The sequence below is a fragment of the Eubalaena glacialis genome, chromosome 18 (genome assembly GCF_028564815.1).
Source record: "Eubalaena glacialis isolate mEubGla1 chromosome 18, mEubGla1.1.hap2.+ XY, whole genome shotgun sequence".
NCBI classification, from domain to species: domain Eukaryota; kingdom Metazoa; phylum Chordata; class Mammalia; order Artiodactyla; family Balaenidae; genus Eubalaena; species Eubalaena glacialis.
The window spans coordinates 64781533-64801494 of NC_083733.1; the positions used below are offsets into that span (position 1 = coordinate 64781533).

General features: G+C 44.3%; 1 protein-coding gene across 2 annotated transcripts; it reads left to right on the forward strand.

Moving 5' to 3' along the window:
• The first annotated feature begins 372 nt into the window (after nt 1-372).
• Nucleotides 373-19569, forward strand: LOC133078683 (zinc finger protein 665-like). Of its 2 annotated transcripts, none has more exons than XM_061173831.1 (5): nt 373-406; nt 1029-1090; nt 10835-10924; nt 14049-14175; nt 17595-19569. In XM_061173831.1, the coding sequence occupies exons 3-5, from the start codon at nt 10910-10912 to the stop codon at nt 19022-19024; spliced, it is 1572 nt and encodes a 523-aa protein (XP_061029814.1). In that variant the 5' UTR covers nt 373-406; nt 1029-1090; nt 10835-10909; the 3' UTR covers nt 19025-19569. The 2 variants fall into 2 exon arrangements, with proteins under 2 accessions (XP_061029814.1, XP_061029815.1); XM_061173832.1 differs by having other exon boundaries at nt 14049-14216; nt 17595-17664.
• The last annotated feature ends 393 nt before the right edge of the window (nt 19570-19962 follow it).

Consider the following 19962-nt stretch of genomic DNA (forward strand, 5'->3'; position numbering starts at 1 on the left):
GCCTTTTGGTACTGAAGGAAGGTCTAGGAGGCTGAAGCCTATTTACTATAAACAAGAAGGGGAACATAGAAAGGATCTGTACCCGGTAGGGCCCGACAGTGTCCTCCTCTGTTTCAACAGTAACTTAAAGTAAGCAGGAAGCAACAGGGCTGCACAGAAGAAACAGGCAAGCACTTCCAAACCCTGAAAACCCAGAGGCACTGAAAGCGAAACCCTGGCCCCTCCCCTGCTTTGGCCCCACCCCTGCTTTGGGCCCGCCCAAGCCCGGCCTCTTTTACGTCTCTACGTTCCCGCCCAGCCCAGGCCCCGCCTCCAAGTTGCCCCGCCTCTTCCCTTGGCGCTCATGCGCAGTTTCCTGCAGACCCCGGAAGCGGTTACCGCGGAGCGAAGGTCGCCCTACGGGATCGTGAGTTTCATCTTTCTTGTTTAAACCTGCGCTTTGCGTTACCCCGTCCTCCATACCTGGGTCTGAGGGTCTATCGGGATCTTAAAATCCTGGCACTCCTCCTCCACCCAAAGTAAATGCAGACGTCGCCAGTGAGAGGGGGGAGGGGGAGGGGGTGGGGGTGGGGAGGTGCCGCTTCTCTTTCTTTTTGAAATGCGGGAGCTGAATCCCTGCCTTGCGCGCCCCTCAGACTCGCCCTCTCGGCCTCTGGAGGGCAGCGCCAACTGCCCCGCTGCAGAAGAGGCCGCGTCCTCTTTATGATCCTGGGATTCTGGGGAGTCCGCCCCGGTTCCTAAACACACCCACTTCCCTTCACTTCGCACACTCCTCAGCCGGGTCTTTCCGCTCCCCAGGCCTCCCCTTGTTAGTCACCGCCTCTTCTCACCTTACGTTGGGGGAAGAGGCTAAAAAAGGGCCTGTCTTGAGTCACCCAGAGTTTTTCTGTCCCGAATTCTACCCCACTGGATAATGTGCTCTATTAATGTGGAATTAATAGGCGGGCATCTAATCCCATCTGTTGACTAAAAAAAAAAAAAAAAACCACCACCTAGAAGTTGAGAATTATGTTTTATTTGGCAGACAGATCTGAGGACTTAAGCCCAGAAGACAGCCTCTCAGATCGCTCTGAGGGACCGCTCCCAAGAGGTAAGGGAGGAACCAGGGTATATAGGAGTTTTGCAACAAAAACCAGGTAGTTAGAACATCAAAAGATTAGTTAATTTAAGAAAACCAGACATCTCCAGTTAATGAATTTAGTGCTTTTCTGTGTATGGGAAGATGCGAGTCTGGGCTCACTGAAATCATTCCTTTGGTACGCACCTTAGTTATCTAGGGCCGGCATCCTGCTTTTCTCCACCCTGAATCCCCTTAGGGAGTACAGTCGGGGTGGCTGCAGTGGCTCTTGGCTTGATGGCTGCAACGTCCTTTGTTTAATGGTATGGCAGGAGACATTCTTCATCCACACATCCCATTCCTGGGTGAACGAGAGACAGACCCACTGAGAGAATGAGGAAAATGAGAAAAGAAGAATGAGGGAGAACCATAAATAGATGGCAAAGTGAAGGATAGATGGATGAACTTGCAAAGAGACAGAGTTACTGCCCTAAAAAATAGAACAGCCAATTATTTTACCAGCAGAATGGGTTTATTAAGGAATTGCAATACATGACAGGCAGACGGTAGCAAAACACCATAGGCCAGTCCAACAAGTCTAGGAGAGGAATGTTGCTTTATAGAGAAAAAGGAGGAAGTTGGGAGTGGTTGTTTTGAACAAAAGTCCCTTGGAGGGAAGCGGAGAGTTTGGAGTTCGCGAGGCGTTTCCCATTGGCTGGGTTTGTTGCTGGGCAGCGAGGAGAATAATTCTTGTTTGGGATCCGTAAGTGATGTCTTCCTGTGGGCGTTTGTAATTGACTTCTAGTGGTAGTGCCTGAGGGCTTTCCCTTAAAGCCTCCAGATTGATGAGGTTTTCCTTATTGTGTTTCACAGAGTGAAAGAATAAGCTGAGAAAGTAGCAGGGGGAGAAAAGAAGATACAGATTATTTAGAGTGTGTGTGGAGGGTCCTCTAGGGAGATGAAGGGGAGCAAAATAGGGAGAGGAGGCCCTTGATCAGCAAGACGAGCGCGGATAATAAAGGGGGACGCGGGGCATTTTCCCCAGAGTGGGGAAAAAGGATAAAAGGGTTGGGCAGACAGCAACTTTGAGCTGGTACAGAAAAAAGGGGCAACGGGAGACAAGAGGAGCAGAGCAAGCCGGGGGGTGGTGCCAGAGGGTGGGGACGTGTCGGGTGTAACAGGAAAAGAGCGAACATAACAGAGAGCAAAGATGGGGGGAAAGAAAGAGGCAGAAATACATGAAGATTTGAGACTATCCAGGGAGACTGGGCAGAAAGCAACAAGAGGGGAAACAAGTTGCCAGAATGGAGTAGAACAGGCGTGAGAGGAGGAATAATACAGAGAAGGGGAGAAACGGCAGGACAGGGGAGGAGACCAAAATGAGCAGAAACCTAAGAGGGGAACACAGAACAGCCAACAGAAATAATGGGAGAGGGAGACAGGTAGCTGCGAAGAGAGGGAGCCAGATGAGTGGTGAGTTGATTGGATGTGGGTGATGAAGTGGCGAGATATGTTTATTTGTGACTTCTAATATAGTGCATTGAAAATGTGGTTAAAATATGCACGAAAATGACATTTGCAAAACTCCTTTCTAAAAGGCTTGTGCATTTTGTAATTATTTGTGTCAGAAGATAACTTCCATTTGCCGTTGACGGAGCAGTGATTTGACTCGGTTGTGGGTCACCCTCTTGCCTTTTCCTAGCATGGGGTAGAGGGTCAGGGAGATGAGAAGGAGGGCAAGAAATGACTGTCACTATGTGGTGCCCTTTGTTTGTTTGTTTTTGGCTGCACCTCGCAGCTTTCGGGATCTTAGTTCCCCGGCCAGGGATCAAACCCATGTCCCCTGCAGTGAAAGCGCAGAGTCCTAACCACTGGACTGCCAAGGACTTCCCTACATGGTGCCTTTTTATTTTATTTTTTATTTTTTAAAGCTTTTATTTAATTTATTTATTGTTGGCCGCACCACACAGCATGTGGGATATTATTTCCCCGACCGGTGATCGAACCCGTGCCCCCCGCATTGGAAGCGTGGAGTCTTAACCACTGCGCCACCAGGGAAGTCCCAGTCCAGGAATTTCTAAGGGAGACCAATAAGGCTAAACTCTGCCCACTGGCCCCTCTGGGCCACCTTTTCAGAATTCGGTTCTGTCTGGTTCTGCTCACTCAGCTCAGACCTTCTCAGGGTAACTTGATGAAATGACCCCCTCTCCGGGGCCCAGTGAGCCCACGTCAACGAGGAGATGATGGGCTAAAGCAGCAGCTCCGAACCTGAGTGACACCAACCCCTGAAATGGTTAGTAAGATTCAGTGTGTGTCTGCGTGTGGCAGTTCTTGGATGGAGTGCCCAGTTGCCATGAGAATTTTTTTAATGGGTCCTAATCCTCCAAAACGAGGGCGGAGCGGGGAAGGTTGGAAGCAGGGGCACGGGCTCAGACAGCGAGACCATCTTTCGAGGGCTTATCCCTGCCTTAGAGTTATCAGGGGTAAGTCTGTAGGTAAATCATGCCACTACCTGGCGTTGAATCCTCCATTAGCTCTCCTCATCATCAGGACAAAATCCCGACTCCTCCCTGTGGCTGCTCAGCCCTGTGTCCTCCTCAGGGCCCCGCCAGGGTCTCCAGCCTCATCCTGGGCGCTGACCCTTTTCTCACAGTTCATTCTGCTGCAGTCACATTTGCCGTTTCTCTGGTCCCAGACACCAAAACCTTTTCTGTCTTAAGTCCCTGCTCTTACCCTGTGTCCCTAAATCATCCTGGCTCTGGCCCTTTCTCCTCCTTTAGGTCTAGGCTTAGAGATGTGTTGCCACCCCTCCAGGCCATTCATGTAAGGTTCCCTTCACCAGTCAATATCTGTCACGTTAACGCTGGTTTTATTGTCTCCAGATCGGTCACTCATATCAGAAATGTTCTTCTCTGTTGATTATTTTCAGTCGTTCCCGTTTCCCCTCCATTGGAGGGCACAGAGTCTATCTTGCTTACAGAACAGCTGCTGCCTCTTACGTTGGGGTTGGGCTTCGACACTCGGGCTGTGGGTTGGGCTGAGTACTCCTCAGCATAGATCAAGAGGCAGGGATGAGGATGGGTGCCATGTTGCTTCTGGAAATTTCAACACCAGTTAATCTAAACCTCCTGTGGTTCCTTATTTTTCTCAAAAAGGAGCAAATCCCTGAGTACCTGGTGCCCTCACCCAGTGTGCTGAGGTGTCCCCACGTTCGGCCTGCTGTGTCATTGTCTTACTTTAACCCCCAGGGCTTCCAGACTGTGCGTGTCACCAGGGACCAGTTAGCATCTTGGGCAGGAGCTTTGCCTTCCACCAGCTCACCTTCTCAGAGTCAGGGACCCTAATTTCCCTTCAGCAAGGGTGGGGAGAAGGTCAGGAACCTAAGGGGACATGAAAGAGGCACCCACTTAAGAGGTAGGGACTCTTGTAAGTTGCTGTGAGTGGGAGAAGATGAGACAATGGTAGCCTCTTCGAAGAGATCTGGGGCTTCTCTCTCTCTCTGTGACGTCCTCACTGAACTCACTACAGCCAATTTTCAGCTGTGGGTTTTTTGGGGTTTTTTTTTGGCCACACCCCTCGGCTTGTGGGATCTTAGTTCCCGACCGACCGGGCAGCGAACCCGGGCCCTCGGCAGCGAGAGCTCGGAGCCCTAACCACTGGACCACCAGGGAATTCCCTCAACTTTTTAAACCAGAATGCGTGTTGTCCCCGGTTGCAGGCAGGTGTTCCCAGCAGGGCTCACTTCTTGGCCTCCATACTGAAGGCCCAGTGTCCTTCTGTTTGCAGTTTGCATGCAGTACTGCACTGTCTGTGCCCAGAGGTCCCTGTGACTTTCAGTCCAGTTTGCTCGTGTGGAGGTGGAGTAGAAAAGGGGGGAAGCGGAGGGGAGCCCGTAGGCATCTCCAGAAGGGCCGTGGAAGCTAGAGCGGGCCTCTAGATAAGCCCAATGAATAGTGTGTGCACCTGTCCCAAGTGTGTTTGCGGGATTAAACGGGTGTGCGGAAGCATTGGCAAGGGAGTCTAAGATCTGCGAAGAGCACGTGGAAATGGGTTAATGGGTAGTTACGGGGCTGCGTTTTGGGGTGCCACTGTCTTAGGTCAGGTTCCCTGGGACACAGATGCCAAGACTGAGATTTGCATATGTGGGTTTAACGGGGAAACTCATGGGCACACTTGAGGAATGACGGAAGTGGAATTCGGCCGAGAGAAACAACATCCTGCAACGTTAGAACCAAGGCCTGTGCTGAGCCCACAGGGAGCTGTGGGTGCAGGAGGACGGGTGCCTTGGTCCTGAGGGGCTGGATCTAGCGGGCGCCCCCCAGCACCCACTCCACACGGTGACTTCCATGGGGTTTGCAGGAATCACTGCCCAACCCAGAGGATTTATAGGGAACGTCTCAGAGCATATTTGGGGGGTACCTTTGGTATCTGGGGTTATTTTGAGTCGCAAGGCTAAAAGGTTTCAGATGCATTTTGGAAGACTCACGTGAGAATTCGGAGTGTTTCTGAAAGATGTTGGTGTCTCAGTGGGGCATGTGCATCCTTGTAGACATCTCTTTTTCTCTGGTAGATTTTGGTCGTGCCTGTGTTTGGGGTGGAGTCATTATGAATGAAGACATGATGTCTTGTTTCAGTAGGTCCTTGGGTGTCTCTCTATGTGTTATTCCGTTGTGAGTTCATGAGTTATTGGGGCTTGTGGGATTTCATAGCAGGAGCGGGGTTCATTGTGGAGTATCTGGGGAGGCTGTGAGACCCCATGGGAGTTTGTAAGAGCATCTGATTCCAGAAGGGCAACAGCTCAGCTGGCAGATGGTTTCCATTAGGGAGAACTTACTGGGAGTGGGTAGGCAAAACACGATAAGAGAGCTTACAAGGGGGCCATGATGCAGGGAAAGATCTGTGAAAAATCAGGGCAGCGACACCCCAGCGAAACACCTGCAGCAGAAAGGCTCCTCCTTGGGACTCTTTTTGGTTTTTTTTTTGAACTATAGTTGATTTATAGTTGTGTTAGTTTCAGGTATACAGCACAATGATTCAGTTTTATACATATATATATAGACTATATATATAAGAATATATATATATATATATACTTTTTCAGATTCTTTTCCCTTATAGGTTACTATAAAATATAGAGTATAGTTCCCTGTACTATATAGTGGGTCCTTATTGGTCACCTGTTTTATATGCAGTAGTCAATATTTTAATCCCAAACTCCTAATTTATCCCTCCCCCCTCCTCTCCCCTTCAGTAACCATAAGTTTGTTTTCTGTGTGGGTCTATTTGTTTTGTAAATCAGTTCATTTGTATATTTTTCTTTTTTTTTGTAGATTCCACATATAATCGATTTTTTTTTAGATTCCGCATATAACCGATATGATATTTGTCTTTCTCTGTCTGGCTTTACTTCACTTAGTATGAGGACCTCTAGGTCTAGGTCACATTCTCCTTGAAAAGATACAGCCTAGCTTCCTTGCTGCTGGGCCAGTGGGGATTACTCTCTGCTGGTCACACGTGCCACCACCCAGCCAGCCACGCAGCGTCACCGTGCACCTGGGGGAGCACAGAGGCCAGATGTTCCAAACTCACTCTGCAACAAGGATATACCTTCAGCGAGGGGGAGCGCGAGGTCCTGGGTAGGCAGCTGGGGAGAGGATGGGGAGTGCTGGCTTTCGGGGGCAACAGCCCTGGTAGTGGCAGGGAGACTCGGGAATTGGAGAAGGGGAAGCTCTGTTCATCCTCACTGGGGGACCCTCTCTTCAGCAGTGACTAGGATAGAACAGGGTGAGCCGGTGGGCTCATATTCAGAGAAAGGGTATCTTCTTTCCGACCAACACACTTGCCCTCAGCGCACCCTTCTCCCTCTCCCTTTGCTCTCTTCTCTAGAACAGCGAAGGTGATGCTTCCGCAGGTGAGTGACCTGAGGTTGGAAACATGGTTTGTCTATTTGTGCCTTTCCTGTGTCCCCTCCCTTCAGGCCTTCCACCTTCCTCTCTAATGTTCTGTTCAGACACACACACTTCCTGCTGTTCAACCCTCAGTTTGCACAATCCCAAGACCCTGGGATTGGGGGCTGTGACCATTTAAGCCAATGTCATAGCAAAGTGAGAATTTACACACCAGGATCCTTCCTCCATTGAGCAGTCTGGGCAGCCAGGAGGCCTCTTCTCTTTCTGCCAAGGATAGCCTCTTTCTTTGCTAACGTGCATCTCTCCTCTCCTCCTGTGGCAGCCACCTGCGGATCAGCTCACTGCGATCCTGACGGAACTTACACTTGCCCTTGCCACCTTTTGAGAGGGAAGAGAGTGATCTGAGTGAAGGACCCTCAGCTTGACCACCCTCCGCCTCTGCTTCTGGTCAGCTCCCCCCTCACTTGTGATGAAGGCTAATCAGGCCCCCAGAATGAAGGCCACGCCAGAGGGCATACAAGTTGCCCTTGGTGTGTGTCTGACCTGGCAGTTGTGCCCCAGTTGCCAGCCCCACTCACAGTCTCCAGACAGTATGGCATCCTTCCTCCACTGCCTCTTCAATTTGCCTATCTCAGCAATTGTTTTGGTCGTTTGTTGTTGTCTTTTTTGTATTGTTTTTTTGTGTGTGTTTTTTTATTGATGTATAGTTGATTTACAATGTGTTAATTTCAGGTGTACAGCAAAGTGATTCAGTTATTCATATATATATATATATATATATATTCTCTTTCAGATTCTTTTCTGTTATAGAAAAGAATAACTCTATTCACTATCTTGTACAAGATAGTGAATAGAGTTCCCTGTGCTATACAGTACGTCCTTGTTGGTTATCTATTTTAGACATAGTAGTGTGTATGTGTTAACCCCAATGTTTCGGTCATTTGTAATGGTGGTGTTGTCCATCTTAAACACCCTCCCCAAAGTTTTTATTCACTCCTTTCTTCCGTCTTTAAAACAAGACATTCTCTATTAACTACATTTCCCTCTCTAGTAAGTACCCCTTTTCTGTGCTCCATTTCAGAGCACAAGGTCCTAAAAACTTGTTTATATTCTTCAGTTCTTCACTTGGACCTCATCCAGTTAAGCTTTCGCATCCTCCACGTCACTGACACTTTCTTCTTCAGAGTCACTGATGACCTCCTCGTTTCTTTTTTTTTTTTAATTTATTTTATTGAAGTGTAGTTGATTTACAATGTTGTGTTAATTTCTGCTGTAGAGCAAAGTGATTCATTTATATATATATATACTTTTTCATGTCCTTTTCTGTTATGATTTAATACAGGATATTGACTATAGTTCCCCTTGGCAATCACCAGTCTGTTCTCCATGTCCATGATTCTGTTTCTGTTTTGTAGATAAGTTTGTGTCATATTTTATTTATTTATTTATTTATTTATAAACTGTTTATTTACTTTATTTATTTTTGGCTGCATTGGGTCTTTGTTGCTGCGCGCGGGCTTTCTCTGGTTGCGGTGAGCGGGGGCCACTCTTCGTCACGGTGCACGGGCTTCTCATTGCGGTGGCTTCTCTTGTTGAAGGGCACGGGCTCTAGGCGCGCGGGCTCAGTTGTTGTGGCTCGTGGGCTCTAGAGCACAGGCTCAGTAGTTGTGGTGCATGGGCTTAGTTGCTCTGTGGCATGTGGGGTCTTCCCGGACCAGGGATCGAACCCATGTCCCCTGCATTGGCAGGTGGATTCTTAACCACTGCGCCACCTGGGAAGCCCCTTGTGTCATATTTTAGATTCCACATATAAGTGATATCATATGTTGTCTTTCTCTGACTTACTTCACTCAGCATGACAATCTCTAGGTGCATCCCTGTTACTGAAAATGGCATTATTTCATTCTTTTTTATGGCTGAGTAGTATTCCATTGTGTGTGTGTGTGTGTGTGTGTGTGTGTGTGTGTGTGTGTGTGTGTATACACACCATATCTTCTTTATCTCTTCATCTGTCAGTGAACACTTAGGTTGTTTTCATGTCTTGGTTACTGTGAATAATACTGCTGTGAACATAGGGGTGCATGTATCTTTTTGACTTGTAGTTTTGTCTGGATATATGCCCAGAAGTGGGATTGCTGGATCATATGACAACTCTATTTTTAGTTTTTGAGGAACCTCCATACTGTTTTCTATAGTAGCTGCACCAATTTACATTCCCACCAACAGTGTATGACCTCGTTTCTAAATCCAATATTTAACTTCCTGTGCACATTTGCTTTTCCTGTCAGCAGCAGGTGGCACAGGTCCTCACTCCCTCTTCCTTGAAACACTTTTTTTCCATGGTTTTGAGGACGTCCCAGTAACCTTTATAAGCCTGTCTACCTATTTGTTTTATTTTCTTCTCCCCTCCCTGTTCCCTTCTTAGTTCCCTCTGCTGATTCCTGACCTCCCTGGTCTCTGAATGTGGGTGCATCCCAAGGCTGAGTCCTGGGACCTCTTCTCTGTCTATACCCGCTGCCTTTCCTCATCATCTCGTCATATGGCTTTCAACACCACCTACGTGTCTTGCAATTTATCCTCTCCATCCAGACTTCTGCCTTAAACTATCAATCCTGTGTCCAGCTGTCTCCTCGACATCTCTGCTGGGGACGTCTAACAGGCATCTCCACCTTAATTTGTCCGAAACTGGTCTTGACCTCCCCCAACCCTGCTCCCCCTGCCGTCCTCCACATCTCAGTTAAGGGCGACCCTGTGAATATCTCGGCATGATCTGAAGTATGTATTACATTATTTGTAAGTGTTTTAATGTATAAGATAAAAGAAATATTAGATGTTTACTTAAAGTGAGAGAAACAATACATAGTTTCTAAAATTCTTTTGAGAGATGGGAGAAACGTGTTTGGAGACCAAGGCCCTTCCTCATCAGCTTCCCCCCGTGCCTCTCGGACCTCCCCTCCTGCCCACCTCCTCCTCCTCACCCTGCTCCAGCCACCCAGCCCTCTTTCCCTCTCCAGGGATGAAGTCTGTACTCTCAGGGCCCTCACGGGGGTGTCTCTCTGCCTAGAACTATCGGACTCAGGAGACGCAGGTGGCAAACACGCTTCCTCCCCCAGGTCTTTGGTCTGATGTCAGCGTCTCAGTGGAGCCTTCCCTGACCACCCCCCTCCCATTTAACATGCCAGCCACACCCTCCCTCCCACCTCTGGTCCATGATGCGTGCTTGACGTGTTTTCTTCTGCCCCTTCCCCTTCCACGGCTGGGTCCTGGTGACAGCAATTCACCACAGGTCGAAAAGAGACAGAAAGAAGGTGGGAGACGGGCTCGGCTTGCCCCCTCTGAGTGGTGCTCAGCCCCGGCTTCACGTTAGATGGATGAGGCATTTTGCACATACATGTTTTGTACCCCTCCCCCATCAAAGAGTCTCCTCAAATTTAGTTGGGTGGGGCATAGCCCCAGAAATGTTTTAAAGTGCCCCCAGATGATTCTGGTCTGTGTCCTGCCCTGAGCATCATGACTCTGAGTCCCCCCGTTCCTGAGGCTGGGATGAGCCCCTGGGAGAGGCAAGGGGGCTCTGCTCTGCGTGGGGATGGACCAGGGCTGGTCTGTGACCTGCAGGGGGTCGTCGGGTCCGGCTGAGGTGCCCGCTGCTGCTGTGCACGTGAGGGCCTCACCAGATCTGAAGAAGGTGTGGGAAAATGCACGTGTTGGTCTCTGTGTGGGAGTTTACTGTCCTGAGCCCCTCCTGGGACCGTGGGCAGCAGGGGACTGTCTGTTCCACATGCTGAGGTCTTCCCTGTGTGTGTGGTGGTGACTCAGGAAGGGGCTGTGTTGATTCTAAGCATTCAACAGCATCTTTTCCACTTTGAAGGTCGACTTCAAAGACTCATATTGCCTGAGGAAGAAGCCCGGAAGAGGAGGAAGAGGAAAGAGAGAGGAGTCTGGAATGGCTCTTTCTCAGGTAAAGTCATATTCTCAGTTGTTTCTTCTGTCTGTCCTTCCTGAAATGCCCTTCTTTGGACTCGCAGATCTTGTCTGACTCTGAAGTATCCTGCCTGACACCTGTACATTCATAGCCACCCGGGGCCTTCCCTCAGGGCCTGTCATCTCCACTTAGATCCCATCTCCCCATGACCCAGTGACGTGGAACTTGAAGAAGCTCCATTTTGGTCATCGAGAGACAACTCTTATTTCAGTAAATTTAAGTGTGTACATGTGTCTGCATGAGTGCTTGGATGCGCAAGCCCGTGGTTTTTATAAAATACATATCATTATTTCTAAATAAGTTAGGTATGGGATTCCCTGGCAGTCCAGTGGTTAAGACTCCACGCTTCCACTGCAGGGGGCACAGGTTCAATCCCTGGTCGGGGAACTAAGATCCCACAAGCTGTGTGGCGCGGCCAAAAAAATTAAAAATAAATAAGTAAATAAGTAAGTTATATATTATTTAGTTGTTGAAATTATATCTTAAGTATTTTTCATTGTGTTAAATTTTTTCTACACTATGACATTTATGAGTTAAATAGTTATAAAAAGAGTAACATGTATGTGCGTGCGTGTGCATGTCTGCATGGTGACATTTTATGCAGTTCTAGGTTGTTAGCCTTGAACTTGTTTCAAGTTTCCTCAGGGAACCCTCTGTCAATGTACCTTTGATGCTTTTATATGACTTAAATTCTTTACGTTTAAATTCAGAACCTGAACACCTGGGTTTATATGTTTGTTCTACCATCTTTAGCAGTTTGACCTGAGGCAAATTCCTTAGAATGTCTGTGACACAGCTGTCTCTGCCTTAAGATGGATGGGACCAGATCTTTTTTTTTTTTTTTTTTTTAATTTAAAAAAATTGTTTTAAATTTTATATTGGAGTATAGTTGATTAACAATGTTGTGTTAGTTTCAAGTGTACAGCAAAGTGATTCAGTTATACATACACAGGTATCTGTTCTTTTTCAAATTTTTTTCCCATTTAGGTGATTACAGAGTATTGGGCAGGGTCGCTTGTGCTATACAGTAGGTTCTTGTTGGTTATCTATTTTATTTTATTTTTTATTTTTTAAAATTTATGTATTTATTTATTTATTTTTGGCTGCGTTGGGTCTTTGTCGCTGCGCATGGGCTTTTCTCTAGTTGCAGCGAGTGCGGACTACTCTTCTTTGCGGTGCGCGGGCTTCTCATTGCGGTGGCCTCTCTTGTTGTGGAGCACGGGCTCTAGGCGCACGGGCTCAGTAGTTGTGGCTCACAGGCTTAGTTGCTCCGCGGCATGTGGGATCTTCCTGGACTAGGGCTTGAACCCGTGTCCCCTGCATTGGCAGGTGGATTCTTAACCACTGCACCACCAGGGAAGTCCCTGGTTATCTATTTTAAACATAGCACTGTGTGCATTGTCAATCCCAAACTCCCAATTTATCCCTCCCCCTTCTCCGACCAGATCTTTTTATTATGTTTTTTTAAATTTTACTTATTTATATATTTTTAAAATAATTTTTATTGGAGTATAATTGATTTACAATGTTGTGTTAGTTTCAGGTGTGCAGCAAAGTGAATCAGTTATACATATACATATATCCGTTCTTTTTCAGATTCTTTTCCCGTATAGGTTATTACAGACTATTGAGTAAAGTTCCCTGTGCTATACAGTAGGTCCTTGTTGTTTATCTATTTTATATACAGTAGTGTGTGTATGTTAATCCCAATCTGCTAATTTATCCCCACCCCCACCCCACCTTTCCCCTTGGTAACCTTAAGTTTGTTTTCTATGTCTGTGAGTCTGTTTCTGTTTTATTTATTTATTTTAATATTTTAATTTTATTGGAATGTAGTTGATTTACAATGTTGTGTTACTTTCAGGTGTGCAGAAAAGTGAATCGGTTATACATATATCCACTCTTTTTTAGATTCTTTTCAAATCTTTTTTTTTAAAGTTTTTAAAATTAATTTTTATTGAAGTAGAGTTGGTTTACAATGTTGTGTTAGTTTCTACTGTACAGCAAAATGAATCAGCTATACATATACATATATCCCCTCTTTTTTGGATTTCCTTCCCATTTAGGTCACCACAGTGCATTAAGTAGAGTTTCCTGTGCTATACAGTATGTTCTCATTAGTTATCTATTTTATATGTAGTATCAGTAGTGTATATGTGTTAATCCCAATCTCCCAATTCCTCCCACTCTCCCCCTTTTCCCCCTTGGTATCCATACATTTGTTTTCTACATCTGTGTCCCTATTTCTGCTTTGCAAATAAGATCATCTATACCGTTTTTCTAGATTCCACATATATACGTTAATATATGATACTTGTTTTTCTCTTTCTGACTTACTTCACGCTGTATGACAGTCTCTAGGTCCATCCATGTCTCTACAAGTGACCCAATTTCGTTCCTTTTTATGGCTGAGTAATATCCCATTGTATATATGTACCACATCTTTTTTATCCATTCCTCTGCCGATGGACATTTAGGTTGCTTCCTTGACCTGGCTATTGTAAATAGTGCTGCTGTGAACATTGGGGTGCATGTGTCTTTTTGAATTATGGTTTTCTCAGGGTATATGCCCAGTAGTGGAATCGCTGGGTCAGATATTTTTAAACTTGGTATTATGTTATTATACAAGTTAGTACATGCAGAGCATTTAGAGGAATGCATAGCACATGAGAAGTGTTCAAACACTTTTTGAGATTACTGTTGCTGTCATCACAGTTTCTTTAAAGCCACTATAGACATTGTCATCTTTGAAGATGTCACTCCTGCTCTTGTTCCTCTAGACATTGAATATTACTTGGTGTGAGGAGCGTATCTCACATTTCTATACAGATCATCCTGTGTTGATTGTGTGTATGTGTTTCTTGTATTGTCCACAAAAATGGGAAATCCACACTGATTTAGAGGCTATCATAACCTCTTATGGAAAAGTATAATAAATCAAAATTAGGGACACATAACTTGCTCAAAAATACCGTAAGTGGATCTGTAACAATACTCACTTCAGTCAAATCGATCCTTTCCCCTCTCTCTCCTCTTCTTATTTTGTGTGAAAATAAGGACTCTCCTCATGGCCCGTTGGTGAAATGTGTTTTCATTTCAGGCACGGTTGACATTCAAGGATGTGGCCATAGAATTCTCTCAGGAGGAGTGGGAATGCCTGGACCCTGGTCAGAGGGCCTTGTACAGAGACGTGATGTTGGAGACCTACAGGAACCTGCTCTCCCTGGGTGAGGATAACTTCCCTCCAGAAGTCGGGACCTGTCCTTGGGTATCTTTGCATTTTCCTTTGTGTGCCTCTTGGGAACCCCTACACTGCCTGCCTGAGATCAAAGCCCTGTTGACTCAGAAATGAAAAGCTTCATAATGTAGCATGAGGACTTTGAACTTGTCCTTTCTTCGTATGATCTTCCCATTTCATGATAAAGGGTGATTCCAGAGCTTAAATATGCATAAAATCTTATGGCAAACTTAAAATATCCAGTTCCCTCTTTTCTACCCCTGTGCTTTTGATTCAGTAGTTCTTGGAAGAGAGCTAGATGTCTGCACATTATACTACGCTCTGTGCATTCAGAAGGAGACAATCAGTGGGTGAATTTTTGAAATTGTTTGTTTAGCTTTATTGAGGTATAGTTGTCAAATAAAATTGTAATATATTTAAAGCGTACAATGCAATGATTTGATATACATATACATTGTGAAAGGATTCCCATCAAGTTAATTAACATACGTTACCTCACATACTTACTTTTTTTTTTTTTCTTGGGGAGAACACTTAAGTTCTACTCTCGTAGCACATTTCAGTTTTATAGTATTATCCACTATAGTCATCACGTTTTACGTGAAATTTTCAGACCTTATTCATCTTATGACGGAAATCGTGTGCCCTTTTATCAACCTCTCCCCATGTCCATAACCCCCAGCCCCAGGCAGCAGTTATTCTACTCTGTGTTTCTAGACCTGGTTTCTTCCCTCATCATTGTACTCCCTCCCATTGATTGACTGATTGATGGCTGCGCCGGGTCTTAGTTGCGGCATGCAGGCTCCTTAGTTGCGGCATGCATGCGGGATCTACTTCCCTGACCAGGGATCGGACCCAGGCCCCCTGCATTGGGAGCGCAGAGTCTTACCCACTGGACCGCCAGGGAAGTCCCTGCACTCCCTCCCTTTTAGATCTCTTCCTTTTTGCCCCATGTCCTGTGGTTAAGAATGGGACAATATTATGCTACTTGCTAAGTCAGTTTCTCTTTTTTCCTAAGTCAACATTTTAAGTGGCCGAATACATTTATCTTCCCACAGATTGGCAAGTACAAACACTGCCCACATGCCCATTACTCCCTAGCCTCTACGCTTTTTAACTTTTTTTTTATTCTCTTTTTTTTTAATTGAAGTGTACTTGATTTACAATGTTGTGTTAATTTCTGCTGTTCAGCAGAGTGATTCAGTTATACATATATATACATTCTTTTTCACATTGTTTTCCATTATGGTTTACCCCAGGTTATTGAATATAGTTCCCTTGCTTATTTTTCAAAACACATTGTTTGTTTTCTTAGTTTTGAGAGTTCTTTGTATAACCTGGACACAAGTCCATGATGAGATATCTATCATGCAAATATTTTCTCCTAGTCTGTAGCTGGTGTTTTCATTTTCTTAACAGTGTCTTTTTTAAAAAACTTTTTAAAAATTGAAGTATAGTTGGGAATTCCCTGAAGGTCCAGTGGTTAGGACTCTGCACTCTCAATGCTGAGGGCCCAGGTTCAATCCCTGGTCGGGGAACTAAGATCCCGCAAGCTGCTTGGCCAAAAAATTGAAGTATAGTTTATTTACAGTGTTGTGTTAATTTCTGCTGTACAGCAAAGTGATTCAGTTATACATATATATACATCCTTTTTTATATTCTTTTCCATTATGATTTATCACACAATATTGAATATAGTTCCCTGTGCTGTACAGTAGGACTTTGTTGTCTATTCATTCTGTATATAGTAGTTTGCATCTGCTAATCCCAAACTCCCAATCCATATCTCCTCCACTCACCCTCCCTCTTGGCAACCACATGTCTGTTCTCTATGTCTGTGAGTCTGTTTCTGTTTCATTTGTGCTTTTTTTTTTTTTTTTTTTGCCATGTGGCTTGCAGGATCTTAGTTCCCCCACCAGGGATTGAACCCTCTCCCTTGGCAGTGAAAGCACAGAGTCCTAACCACTGGACCGCCAGGGAAGTCCCATGCGCCATATTTTATATTCCACATATGAGTGATATCACATGGTATTTGTCTTTCTCTTTCAAAAAGTCAGTGGTCTTAATGTAAATTTCAGTTCTCATTTTGTGTTGGTTCTGGAGCAGAAGCCCTTGCTTTTTTTTTTCTTCAGAAGGATTTGTTGAGAATTTCACAAACAATAGTTTTGTATAATTGCGGTTACTTATTATTTATACCCTGATTTTATCATAGATTACTAGAATGTTTTATTTACTAATTTTCTTTTTTTTTTAATTGAAGTATAGTTGATTTACAATGTTGTGTTAATTACTGCTGTCCAGCAGAGTGACTGAGTTATACCTACACATATATACATTCTTTTCCATATTCTTTTCCATCATGTTTTATCACTGTTCGCTAATTTTAGTTATGACTTATAGATGATGACTTTTCAGTGGGTATCATGCAGTATAACTGACTCACATCACTGGTTAGTGTTGCAGAATGGCCATTCTGAGTGAATATAGTTCTACGACTTTTATAACTGGTATTCAGAGAATTACTGTATTTTTATAACATCGTTTTATTAAACTTCATTTCCACTTCTAAATTGCCATTTATTTATATTACTCATTAGTTAAAATTGTTATGGCTTATTTACCATTAGAGTACTGTGCTTTAGCATTTATTGGTGCACAATCGATATGCAGTAGATATGTGTAATATCTTTATCTCTTCAAATCTGAAACCGCCATATGTTTTCTGTGAAGTGGTTTGTGCTTTGGGGTCATGGTACAAAAATACCCCTTCTTTCAGGGCTAACATGGGTACATTGTGGGTGTTTCAGCCATTGATTGTTTAAAGTAGGCTTCCCTAAAATTAATTTGAAATACATGGTAATCACCCTTTCTCTCTCTTTTTTTTTTTCCCTAATTTATTCATTTTTGGCTGCGTTGGGTCTTCGTTGCTGCACGTGGGCTTTCTCTAGTTGCGGTGAGCGGGGGCTACTCTTCGTTGCGGCGCGCGGGCTTCTCATTGTGGTGGCTTCTCGTTGTGGAGCATGGGCTCTAGGCGTGCGGGCTTCAGTAGTTGTGGCACATGGGCTCAGTAGTTGTGGCTTGTGGGCTCTAGAATGCAGGCTCAGTAGTTGTGGTGCATGGGCTTAGTTGCTCTGTGGCATGTGGGATCTTCCCGAACCAGGGATCGAACCGTGTCCCCTGCATTGGCAGGCAGCTTCCTAACCACTGCGCCACCAGGGAAGTCCCACCCTTTCTTTATGAAAGAATCTCATTCCCTTTGTGTTCCTAAAAACTGAAGATCATGGTTGCAACATTTCTTAACTGTTCAAAATATGTAGTACTTCTGGTATAATATTATGTTCTTCAATATGAAATATTTCTTTCCAAACTGTAATTAATAGGAGACATACGATTCTTTATGTCTTGTAGATACCTCTCTTAAATGTGTGATCAAGGAATCAGCACCAAAAGAGAACAGTCATACGGGGGAAATGTTGCAAACAGTGTTGTTGGAAAGACATGAAAGCTGTGAGACTGAGGACTATGGCTATAGGGAAATCCAGAGAAATATGCGTGACTTTGAGTACCAGTGGAGAAGTGACAAAAGAAATTACAGAGGAGTGCCAGTCACCCATAAAAAACATCTCACTGGTAGAAGAGATCAACATGGTAGAAGAGATGAAGGAAACAAGCCTATTGAAAACAGGCTTGGACTAAGCTTTCAGTCACATCTGGCTGAACTGCAGATATTTCCAACTGAAGGGCAATTTTATGAGTATCATCAAGTTGAGAAGTCTAACAACAGTGGTTCCTCATTTTCAGTACTTCAGAGAATTCTTCCGAGCGTCCAAACCAACATTTTTAATGAATATGGGAATGATTTCTGGCATTCTTCATTACTCACACAAGACCAGAAAGCATACACTAGGGAAAAACCTTACAAATGTGATGAGTATGACAAAGCAGTTAATCATGGCTCACAACTCACTAACCATCAGGTAATCCACACAAGTGTGCAACCTTACAAATGTAATGTATGTGGCAAAGCCTTTAATCAGAGCTCACATCTCACTAGACATCAAAGAATCCACACGAAAGGGAAACATCACAAGTGTGAGGAATGCGGTAAGGGCTTCAGTTACAGTTCACACCTCGTGCGTCATCGCAGAATTCACACTGGAGAGAAACCCTACCAGTGTGGCGAGTGTGACAAAGCCTTTAGTGTGTATTCAAGTCTTATTTATCATCAGGTCGTCCATACTAGAGAGAAACCTTACAAATGTAATGAGTGTGGCAAAGTCTTCAGTCAGAGTTCGAGCCTTACTAATCATCGCAGGATTCATACTGGAGAGAAACCGTACAAATGTAATAAATGTGGCAAAGCCTTTAATCAGAGCTCCCACCTCACTCGACATCAGGTCATGCACACTGGAGAGAAACCCTACAAATGTAGTGAGTGTGGGAAAGTCTTCACTCAAAACTCAAGCCTCGTAAGTCATCGGAGAATTCATACTGGGGAGAAGCCGTACAAATGTAACGAGTGCGGCAAAGCATTTGGTGTGTATTCAAGTCTTACTTATCATCAGGTCACCCATACTAGAGAGAAACCTTACAAATGTAATGAGTGTGGCAAGGTCTTCAGTCAGAGTTCAAGCCTTCCTAGTCATCGCCGGATTCATACCGGAGAGAAACCTTACAAGTGTAATCAGTGCGGCAAATCCTTTATTCATTGCTCAAACTTCAACAGACATAAGAAAATCCACACTGGAGAGAAACCTTACCAATGCAGTGAGTGTGGCAAGGTCTTCACTCAAAACTCAAGCCTCGTAAGTCATCGGAGAATTCATGCTAGAGAGTAACCTGACCAATGTAACGAGTGTGGCAAAATAATACAAGTTCAGGCATGGATTGACACTAGAGAGTCCACACTAAAGAGAAATTACATCAGGGTAACATATAGGACAGAGGACTTGTACAGACTTCGCAACTGACTAGACATCAGAATATACATCTTTGATGAAGCCACAAGAACGTAATGTGTGTATAAAGGCTCTTATCCGTAGATCAAAACTACAGAACATCGCAAGATTCCTACTGGAGAGCAGCCTTACACATGTAATGAATGTGGGAAGGCTTTTTATTAAACATTCATGGCTTTGATGTCATGAGAGGATTTATACCTGAGAGAAACCAGGGAAATTTACTGAATGTGGAAAGGCCTTTAAGCAAGTGTCCCCTCGGGATTCACCAAAGAATTCATAATGGAAAGAAACCTTACAAACGTAATGAATATTTAAAATTTCTTCAAGACTTTTCACAACAGAATCCACATCAGAGCATTCACATGAGGAATAACTAAGTCTCAAGTTTAGTCTGAAATATTGCATACTGCAGAATAAAATTACAAGTCAAAATATGTTAAAACTTAGATAGATATATAGATAGATCCTGAGGATGTTATCCTATGGTTTCTTTTCTAAATCCCTTATAGTTTAAAGTAGTATGGTTTTACATTTCACGTTTAAAGCTATGACCAATTTTGAGCTAATGTTTGTACAGGTGTGAAGTTTTGGTGGAGATTATTTCATTTTTTTTTCCTAGTATGGAAGATCAGTTGATATGGTGTAATTTTTTCAGATTCTAGCTTCATTCAGTTTTCTTGGTACCTTTGTCAAAACTCAGTTGGAAGTAATTGTGTGGGGCTATTTCTGGGTTCTCTGTTTTGTTCCATCGTTCTGTATGTCTCACTCCACAAATATCAGTCTTGATTACTTTTTATCTTATTAGAAGTTTTGAA